Below are 10,665 nucleotides of genomic sequence, written 5' to 3'. Positions count from 1 at the left end.
GGCGGCCTTTTTTTTTTTCCGCGCCCGGCTCTTTAAAATCGGCCCCGCCCCTGTGACGCGTCCTGGTGCCGCGGCCAATCAAAAAGCCCAATAAGGATGGTGCCAGTCCCTTCTTCACCCCAGCCAGTCCGCTTCCCGTTCGGGTCACGCGCTCCGGGCCTCCAAGAGGGCCAATCGGAAGGGCAAGCTTCGAGATGCTGCGTGATCACGTGGGAGGAGATGAGCTACTTGAAGACCAATTAGAGTCCGGGAAGCGCGGCGGGGCCTCCAGACCGGGGCGGGCTTAAGGGTGACATCTGCGCTTTAAAGGGTCCGGGTCAGCTGACTCCCGACTCTGTGAAGTCTAGCTGCCAGGGTCGCGGCAGCTGCGGGGAGAGATGACTGGGGAGCGACCCAGCACGGCGCTCCCGGACAGACGCTGGGGGCCGCGGATTCTGGGCTTCTGGGGAGGCTGTAGGGTTTGGGTGTTTGCCGCGATCTTCCTGCTGCTGTCTCTGGCAGCCTCCTGGTCCAAGGCTGAGAACGACTTCGGTCTGGTGAGTCACCCTTTGCATAGCCCCATCCCCGACCCGCGCAGGTGATCGACACCTAGTGTCCCCCGGAACGCGGGCGGCTGAGCCGACTTTCCGCGACAGGACCCTTTTCTTTCTCCCAGACCCCGTTTCCTCCGACCGCTCCCAGTCCCTCTCCCTCTCCGGGTCCCCGTCTTCCTCCTCATTCGAGCCCCTTCCTCTTTTGGGGTCCCCTTCCCTCCCTGAAGGCTCCTTCTCCTTTCGTAGACCCTCCCCTGCTCCGAGCCTCCAGCTTCGCTCCAAACTCCCCTTCGTGTTCCTCTTTCTTGTTCTGGGACCCCATCCCCTACTCGGGATCCCCATTAGATCCTCCCTCTCCCATCGGAACGTGAGTTCCTAAAACCCCCAAGACAAGTTTGTCTTTGTTGACCCTTCCTCCTCCCATGACAGGTGCAGCCGCTGGTGACCATGGAGCAACTGCTTTGGGTGAGCGGGAGACAGATCGGCTCAGTGGACACCTTCCGCATCCCGCTCATCACAGCCACTCCGCGGGGCACTCTTCTCGCCTTTGCTGAGGCGAGGAAAATGTCCTCATCCGATGAGGGGGCCAAGTTCATCGCCCTGCGGAGGTCCATGGACCAGGGTATAAAGATGCCTGGGTGAAAGAGCCGGTGCTAGGTTGGATGGGTGGGCAGCCCAATGAGCCCAAGGGCCCTGAGGATAGGGGAACTTAGAGGGTTGGTTGCCTGAGTCCCTTAGGGGTAGGGGGAACCTGAGAAGGGCAAGTGTCTAGGACAGTGATCTGGAAATTGGGATCACCAAGGAGTTGGACATTCACTTAGCAAACATTTATTGGGTACTATATACCTATACCAGACACTATTTTAGGTTTCATGAATATAGCCACGAACAAAACAGATCAAAAATCTCTGCCCTCACAGGATTTAGATTGTACTGGAAGGAGACAGACAAGCATAATAAACAAGTAAACTTTTTTGTCTGTTGCAAGGTGATAAATGTAATGGAGAAAAATAAAACAGGACAAGAGGTATATAGATAGTGCAAGTGTTGGATTGCACCCTGGGACCATCGGAAGGCCTGAGGTCCCTAGCAGAAGGTGGGAAATTAACGGGAAGTGGTAGAAAGGGTACCTGCAGAGTGCTCACTCTGGGTTTCTTCCTCCAATTTTTTTCAGGCAGCACATGGTCTCCTACAGCGTTCATTGTCAATGATGGGGATGTCCCCGATGGGCTGAACCTTGGGGCAGTAGTGAGCGATGTTGAGACAGGAGTAGTATTTCTTTTCTACTCCCTTTGTGCTCACAAGGCCGGCTGCCAGGTGGCCTCTACCATGTTGGTATGGAGCAAGGATGATGGTGTTTCCTGGAGCACACCCCGGAATCTCTCCCTGGATATTGGCACTGAAGTGTTTGCCCCTGGACCGGGCTCTGGTATTCAGGTCTCTGTCCTAGGAGATAGGTGGAGGGGGCTGCCTTGTGAAGAGTCTGAGGGATACTCCCAAATGGACTCCTTTCCAAGGGGAAGATTCTCTGAAGTCAGATTTTCTGGCTTGGGTGGGATTCCTTGAAAGACAGGGCATCCTGGTAGGAACACATTATCAGGAGAAGAGGGAACTCTGCCATTGGCTTCCCGTTTGGCATTGTCAACAGGACTGTGTTAGTCCATGCAATACCCTCATGCAAAGTAGAAAAAGGCACTGCCTCTTTGGACAGACACAAGCCTGTGCCAGGGTGCACAGCTTGGCGAGTGAGCACAGGTTGGGTTTAAGCTCTCATGCACCCTGTGGCTGGGCCCCTGGTGCACATGTCCAGCTGTACACCCTGGGAGAGCTTCTTAATTCAAACAGGGTGTGTATTTATGGGATCTGACTGGAACCCTCAGTGAGCAAGGGCTGAACTCAAGGGGACCATAAATGTGATTGCATTTGGGAAGTGGTGGGTTCTCTGTCCCTGCCTCTGAGCCCCTAGAGTCTCCTTCTGTGACACCCAGTTCCCTTTCCCACAGAAACAGCGGGAGCCACGGAAGGGCCGCCTCATCGTGTGTGGCCATGGGACGCTGGAGCGGGACGGAGTCTTCTGTCTCCTCAGCGATGATCATGGTGCCTCCTGGCGCTACGGAAGTGGGGTCAGTGGCATCCCCTACGGTCAGCCCAAGCAGGAAAATGATTTCAATCCTGATGAATGCCAGGTCAGGAGTCCATGAGATGTTCCCTACCCATTTGACCCTCCCTGCCCTCCAGAACATCATTTCACGCACAGACCCAGGGTCTGACTGCTCAACTCAGTGCCACACACCCTTGCTCCCCTCAGGGACAGGGCATTTTCCCTGTTCCCTCCCTGAGGTCCTGTCCTCTCCCCTCAGCCCTATGAGCTCCCAGATGGCTCAGTCGTCATCAATGCCCGAAACCAGAACAACTACCACTGCCACTGCCGAATTGTCCTCCGCAGCTATGATGCCTGTGATACACTAAGGCCCCGTGATGTGACCTTCGACCCTGAGCTCGTGGACCCTGTGGTAGCTGCAGGAGCTGTAGTCACCAGCTCCGGCATTGTCTTCTTCTCCAACCCAGCACATCCAGAGTTCCGTGAGTGCCTCATGGGTGGGGTCAGCAGGGAGAGCCCTGTGTCTAGACAAGGCCTGGGCAGAGACCCTCTCTCCCTGACTCTCCTGCTCTCCCCAGGAGTGAACCTGACCCTGCGATGGAGCTTCAGCAATGGTACCTCATGGCGGAAAGAGACAGTCCAGCTATGGCCAGGCCCCAGTGGCTATTCATCCCTGGCAACCCTGGAGGGCAGCATGGATGGAGAGGAGCAGGCCCCCCAGCTCTACGTCCTGTATGAGAAAGGCCGGAACCACTACACAGAGAGCATCTCCGTGGCCAAAATCAGTGTCTATGGGACACTCTGAGCTGTGCCACTGCCACAGGGGTATTCTGCCTTCAGGACTCTGCCTTCAGGAACACGGGTCTGTAGAGGGTCTGCTGGAGATGCCTGAGAGACAGTTCCATCTTCCTTTAGACTCCAGCCTTGGCAAAATCACCTTCCCTTTACCAGGGAAATCACTTCCTTTAGGACTGAAAGCTAGGCGTCCTCTCCCACAAAAAAGTCCTGCCCTCATCTGAGAATACTGTCTTCCCATATGGCTAAGTGTGGCCCCACCACCCTCTCTGCCCTCCTGGGACATTGATTGGTCCTGTCTTGGGCAGGGCTAGTGAGCTGTAGAATTGAATCAATGTGAACTCAGGGAACTGGGGAAGGCTGAGCCTCCTCTTTGGTGTTGCGGTAAGATAACCGACAGGGCTGGTGAAAGTCCCCAGATGGCAGGATATTTGGTTTCAGAGTAAGGACTAGGTGCACCACCACGACTGATTATCAATCAAAATGTTTGTATCTTAAAATTTTTAATGAAGGATAATGAATATTTGTAGAATCTCTATGGTTCTGTCAATACACATCTTCATGTCTGTTTTCCTCATGTATCCTTGTGAGCCTGGGTGAGTTCTGGGGAGAGACCTGATGTGCGTACTGCCTGTGAAAATCTGACTTTGGCAAATCAAATCCTCTTTTCCTTTTGACATGCCCTCTTTTTTTGTTGTTGCTTTTTTTGAGACAGGGCTCGCTCTGTCACCCAGGCTGGAGTGCAGTTGCACAATCACGGCTCACTGAAGCCTCAACCTCCTGGGCTCAAGTGATCCTCACGTCTCAGCCTCTGGAGTAGTTGGGACTACAGGTCAGTGACACCATGCCTGGTTAATTTTTTTTATTTTTATTTTCAGTAGAGACAAGGTTGCGCTATGTTGCCCAGGCTGGTATGGAACTCCTGTGCTTAAGCAATCCTCATGCCTCAGCTTCCCAAAGTGCTGAGGTTACAGCTATGAGCCACCGCACCCAGCCTACATTCCTTCTTATCACCGAGAAACAGGTTGATCTTCACAGGTGTAATGAGTATGAAGGGAGTGCCATAAGATATTTTTTATTTTTTATTTATTTATTTTTTAATTTAATTTTTTTTTTTTTTGAGATGGAGTCTTGCTCTGTCGCCCAGGCTAGAGTGCAGTGGTGCGATCTCGGCTCACTGCAACCTCTGCCTCCCAGGTTCAAGCGATTCTTCTGCCTCAGCTTCCCGAATAGCTGGGATTACAGGTGCCCGCCACCACACCCGGCTAATTTTTGTATTTTTAGTAGAGACGGAGTTTCACCATGTTGTCCAGGCTGGTCTCAAACTCCTGGCCTCAGGTGATCCACCCGCCTAGGCCTCGCAAAGCGTTGGGATTACAAGCATGAGCCATGGTGCCGGCGGGCTGATTTCTTTAATTTTTAGTAGAGACAAAGTCTCACTATATTGCCTAGGTTGGTCTCAAACTGCTGAGCTCGAGCAATCCGCCGGCTATGTTCTCTCAAAGTGCTGGGATTACAGGTTTGAGCCACTGCACCCAGCCTGTAAGATATTTTAAAATCCACACTTGGCCAAGCGTGGTGGCTCACACATATAATCCCAGCACTTTGGGAGGCCAAGGTGGGCGGATCACAAGGTCAGGAGTTTGAGACCAGCCTGGCCAATATGGTGAAATCCCATCTCTACTAAAAATACAAAAACTAGCCAGGCGTGTTGGCTTACACCTATAGTCCCAGCTACTCAGGTGGCTGAGGCAGGAGAATCACTTGAACCAGGAGGCGGAGTTTGCAGTGAGCTGAGATCACAGCACTGCACACCAGCCTCGGCAACAGAGTGAGACTCCGTCTGAAAAAAAAAAAAAATCCACGCTGTTTTATATTTCTAACATGGGGTAGGATACTATCCTCCATGAAATAGGGTGCAAGTGTGTGAAATGCAGATGGGAATCCTGTCCCAGCTAGCCTGACAGAGAAGTGAGCACTTCGTATGGCAAATTATGTAAGAAAATATTCCCAGGCAGATGCTTATGAAAAGAATCTGTGCAGCCTGCAGGTAAGTGGGAGAGCCCTTGCTTTCCTCCGTGTGGAAGGAAAATGCAGTGCCTATATGAGATGTTAAGAAAGTTAAAGAGGCCGGGCGCAGTGGCTCACGCCTGTAATCCCAACACTTTGGGAGGCCAAGGCGGGTGGATCACGAGGTCAGGAGATCAAGACCGTCCTGGCTAACACAGTGAAACCCCTGTCTCTACTAAAAATACAAAAAATTAGCCGGGCGTGGTAGCGGGTGCCTGTAGTCCCAGCTACTCAGGAGGCTGAGGCAGGAGAATGGCATGAACCCAGCAGACGGAGCTTGCAGTGAGTCGAGATTGCGCCACTGCACTCCAGCCTGGGCGAAGGAGCAAGACTCCGTCTCAAAAAAAAAGAAAAGAAAAAAGGCTGGGTGTGGTGGCTCACGCCTGTGATCCCATCACTTTGGGAGGCCAAGGTGGGTGGATCATGAGGTCAGGAGTTTGAGACCAGCCTGGCCATCATGGTGAAACCCCGTCTCTACTAAAAATACAAAAACTAGCCAGGCATGGTGGCAGGTGCCTGTAATCCCAGCTACTCAGGAGGCTGAGGCAGGAGAATTGCTCGAACTTGAGAGACGGAGGTTGCAGTGAGCCGAGACCACACCACTGCACTCCAGCCTGGGTAACAGAGCAAGACTCCGTCTCAAAAAAAAAAAAAAAAAGTTAAAGACTGTGGGCTGAGGGCCACATTCATTTGCAGTTAGAAGTTTGTTTCATTTTCAACTGCTTCTCTAAGAAATGTTGGGATAATTTATTCTATCTGATGGTAGCAGTAGAATAATCCCAGTATATGTCAAGGCATAGTATAATTTTGTTATATTTTATCCAGAATTTGTGATCAGTAATGTAATATTTAATTTTTTTATTTAGAGACATTGTAAAAATACATAAAAGTAGAGAAAAGAGTTTAATGAACCCCATGTACCCAACGTCCAGTTCCAACAGTTATCAAGATGTTGCCACATTTGCTTCTGTTCCTTTTTTCTTTTCCTTTCTTTTGCTGAAGTATTTTAAAGCAAATCCCAGACCTCATGACATTCTCCCCTACATTATTAAGTGTGCGTCTCATTCTTTTTTTTTTTTTTTTTTTTCTTTTTGGAGATGGAGTCTCGCTCTGTTGCCCAGGCTGGAGTGCAGTGGCGTGATCTCAGCTCACTGCAACCTCTGCCTCCTGGGTTCATGCCACTCTCCTGCCTCAGCCTCCCGAGTAGCTAGGACTACAGGCGCCCGCCACCACGCCCGGCTAATTTTTTTGTATTTTTTTTTAGTAGAGATGGGGTTTCACCTTGTTAGCCAGGATGGTCTCAATCTCCTGACCTCGTGATCCGCTCGCCTCGGCCTCCCAAAGTGCTGGGATTACAGGCGTGAGCCACTGCGCCCGGCCGCGTCTCATTCTTTAAAATAAACTTTTGGCTGGGTGCACTGGCTCTTGCCTATAATCCCAGCACTTTGGGAGGCCGAGGTAGGTGGATCACCTGAGGTCAGGAGTTCAAGACCAGCCTGGCCAAAATGGCAAAACCCCGTCTCTACCTAAAAAATAAATAAATAAATAAATTAAATAAAATTGCTGGGCCTGGTGGCAGAAACCCCGTCTCTACTAAAAATACAAAAATTAGCTGGGCATGGTGGCGGGCACCTGTATTCCCAGCTACTCAGGAGGATGAGGCAGGAGAATTGCATGAGTCCGGGAGGCAGAGGTTGCAGTGAGCCGAGATGGTGCCACTGCACTCCAGCTTGGACACAGAGCGAGACTCCATCTCAAAATAAATAAATAAATAAATAAAAATAATAAAATGAATGTTTGGTTATATAACCACAATGCCAATACAGACCCAAAAAATTAACAATAACTCTGTGTCATCATCTAATACCGTCATTATCCAAATTACATCAAATATCTGAAAAGTATTTATAGATGATTTGTTTGAATCAGGATCCGAAAAGAATCTACACATTGGGTTTACTTTTTCTTTTTGTAGAGACAGGGTCTCACTGTTGTCCAGGCTGGTCTCTAACTCCTGGGCTCACACATTCCCTCCTGCCTTAGCCAAGTAGCTAGGATTACAGGCTTGTGCCACCACACTTGGCTCACATTGCATTTTGATGTCTCTTAAATCGCTTAATCTACAGTAGTCCACCTCCTCTTCCCTTTTTTGTTCTTTTTTTTAAATGCCATCTACGCAGAAACAGCGTTATTTGTCCTGTAGAATGTCCCACTCTCTGGATTTGTCAGTTTGCTTTGTCAGTGTCATTTAATTTCTTCCTCCATCCCTTATATTTTAGTTATCAAACCTCTGAAGGTCTGATTGGATTCACATTCCATTTTGAAGGAGTAAGAGTCCTTCCTGAGTGCTTCCTATTGTACCTGCACTGTCTGCTTGTCCCTCTGTGACTCAAGCTGTGATTGAGCAGTGGGTTCAGATAGCTATAGCCTGACCTCTCTCTTGTAAGTTTCCCCATCAACCTTTCAACTGACAGTTTGATCCACAGATGAGTTTTGTCTGATTCAGTTATTTTATGAGGGGTTGCACAAAGGTGATTTTAAAATTATCTTATTTCTTCTTCATTTATTGGTTGGAATTCCTCAGTAAAAAGCTCATCAGCTGGGCATGGTGGCTCACACCTGTAATCCTAGCACTTTGGGAGGCCGAGGTAGGCAGATCATCTGAACTCAGGAGTTCAAGACCAGCCTGGCGAACATGGCAAAACCTCATCTCTACTAAAAAATACAAAAATTAGGATGGGCGCAGTGGCTCACGCCTGTAATCCCAGCACTTTGGGAGGCCAGGGTGGGTGGATCACCTGAGGTCAGGAGTTTGACACCAGCCTAGCCAACATGGTGAAACCCTGTCTCTACTAAAAGTACAAAAAATTAGCTAGGCGTGGTGGCGGACGCCTGTAATCCCAGCTACTAGGAAGGCTGTGGCAGGATAATCGCTTGAACCCAGGAGGCGAAAGGTTGCAGTGAGCCGAGATGGCGCCATTGCACTCCAGCCTGGGCGACAGAGCAAGACTCCATCTCAAAAAACAAACAAACAAACATTAGCTGGGCATGGTGGCACATGCCTGTAGTCCCAGCTACTCAGGAGGCTGAGGCACAAGAATCACCTGAGCCAGGGAGGTGGAGGTTGCAGGGAGCTGAGATCACAACACTGCACTCCAGCCTGGGGGACAGAGCAAGACTTTGTCTCAAAAAAATAAAAGTTCATCAAGGCTATTTGGTTACCCTGATTACCCTGAAACATGGTTTATAGAGGAAAGGCAAGATAAATGCTTAACTTTCCCCTTTAATTAGTGGTTTTGAGAGTAAACTGATGTAATACTTTCCTTGGTCAATAAACCACATTGTTACTTCATGAGACACACATACAGAGGGCCTGTCGGAAGCAGGGATAGAGCAATATAGGTAATGTAGTTGTAGGGTTCGCCTTTCTAATGCAGATCACTAAACAGAGGTGAAGCAAGGAAGAATGGAGTGCAGCATCTGCAGCAATTGGGATGCCAGCTGCATGTCTAATACCACTACAAACTGTGGCCAGGCATGGTGGTTCCTGCCTGTAATCTCAGTACTTTGGGAGGCTGAGGTGGGAGGATCGCCTGAGGCCAGGAGTTTGAGATCAGCCTGGGCAACATAGAGAGACCCCATCTCCACAAAAAATAAAACTAATTGGGCATGGTGGTGCATGCCTGTAGTCCAAACTACGCAGGAGGCTGAGGCAGGAGGACCACTTGAGCCTAGGATTTCAAGGCTGAGTAAGCAATGATTGTGCCCCAATCTGGGTAACAGAGTGAGACTCTGTCTCTAAATAAATAAATAAAGCACATCTTACAAAGTTTTGCTGACAATTTTATTTATCAGAAATAGTGGGCCGGGCACGGTGGCTCAAGCCTGCAATCCCAGCACTTCGGGAGGCCAAGGCGGGCGGATCACGAGGTCAGGAGATCGAGACCATCCTGGCTAATACGGTGAAACCCCGTCTCTACTAAAAATACAAAAAAATTAGTCAGGCGTGGTGGTGGGCACCTGTAGTCCCAGCTACTCAGGAGGCTGAGGCACGAGAATGGCGTGAACCCAGGAGGCAGAGCTTGCAGTGAGCCAAAATCGCGCCACTGCACTCCAGCCTGGGCAACAGAGCGAGACTCCGTCTGAAAAAAAAAAAAAAAAAGAAAGAAAGAAATAGTGGAAGACAAAAAGGAAAGGACACTATGAATGTCTGACCCATGAACTACTACCTGTTAGAAATAGAAGTGCTGGGAGGCTTGAGAGACAGACACTACCTTCCTGGCTAGGTGTGGTGGCTCAGATCTGTAATGCTAGCACTTCGGGAGACCAAGGCAGGATGACCAAATTAAAGGGCATCCTGGGCAACATGGCAATACCCCATGTCTAAAAAATTTAAAAATTAGCCAGGCATGGTAACGCACACCTATAGTCCTAGCTACATGGGAGGATGGCTTGATCTCTTTGACCCCAGGAATTCGAGGCAGTAGTGAGCTATGATTGCACCACTGCACACCAACCTAGGTGACAGAGTGAGACCTCATCTCCAAAAAACCAAACCAAAACAAAAAACCTTCAAGAAAGAAAAAAAGCTTGACCTTCCCTCCCTCACTCTTTACAGACCCATGGAATCTGAAGCTCTGGTGTTGGAGCCACCAGGCATTAACAAGCCTTCTGGGTGATTCGTAATACGTTTAAGTTTGAAAACCAGGGTCAGAACTTTTAAACAAGTGCAAGTGTCCAGCTAAGACGAATTATATGTACGTCAAAGTTGCAGAAATAGTTAAGGAATCTTTTTTTTCCAGCTTTTTTTTTTCTTTTAATACACAGGGAAGGGTCAGGTGCAGTGGCTCACGCCTGTAATCCCAGCACTTTGGGAGGCCGAGGTGGGCGGATCACGAGGTCAGGGGTTCTAGACCAGCCTGGCCAACATGGTAAAACCCCATCTCTACTAAAAATACAAATATTAGCCGTATGTGGTGGCACACGCCTGTAGTCCCAGCTACTCGGGAGCCTGAGGCAGGAGACTCACTTGAACCTGGGAGGCAGAGGTTGCAGTGAGCCGAGATTATGCCACTGCCTTCCAGCCTGGGCGACAGAGCAAGACTTCATCTAAAAAAAAAAAAAAAAAAAAATACACAGGAAAGATTGGGAGAAGTGGCAGGAGAC

General features: G+C 49.6%; 1 protein-coding gene across 2 annotated transcripts; it reads left to right on the top strand.

Annotated features, from left to right (window-relative positions):
* The first annotated feature begins 205 nt into the window (after positions 1 to 205).
* NEU1 (neuraminidase 1) lies at positions 206 to 4,006 on the top strand. 2 transcript variants are annotated; one of them, XM_004043705.5, is made up of 6 exons: positions 206 to 536; positions 963 to 1,155; positions 1,708 to 1,970; positions 2,537 to 2,719; positions 2,894 to 3,116; positions 3,213 to 4,006. In XM_004043705.5, the coding sequence occupies exons 1-6, from the start codon at positions 378 to 380 to the stop codon at positions 3,437 to 3,439; spliced, it is 1,248 nt and encodes a 415-aa protein (XP_004043753.1). In that variant the 5' UTR covers positions 206 to 377; the 3' UTR covers positions 3,440 to 4,006. The 2 variants fall into 2 exon arrangements, with proteins under 2 accessions (XP_004043753.1, XP_018884440.1); XM_019028895.3 differs by having other exon boundaries at positions 275 to 536; positions 2,537 to 2,656.
* Positions 4,007 to 10,665: the final 6,659 nt, after the last annotated feature.

The sequence above is a fragment of the Gorilla gorilla genome, chromosome 5 (assembly GCF_029281585.2).
Source record: "Gorilla gorilla gorilla isolate KB3781 chromosome 5, NHGRI_mGorGor1-v2.1_pri, whole genome shotgun sequence".
Taxonomy (NCBI): domain Eukaryota; kingdom Metazoa; phylum Chordata; class Mammalia; order Primates; family Hominidae; genus Gorilla; species Gorilla gorilla.
Note: the sequence above shows the minus strand (reverse complement) of the source record. Positions and strands in the feature narration are given on the sequence as shown.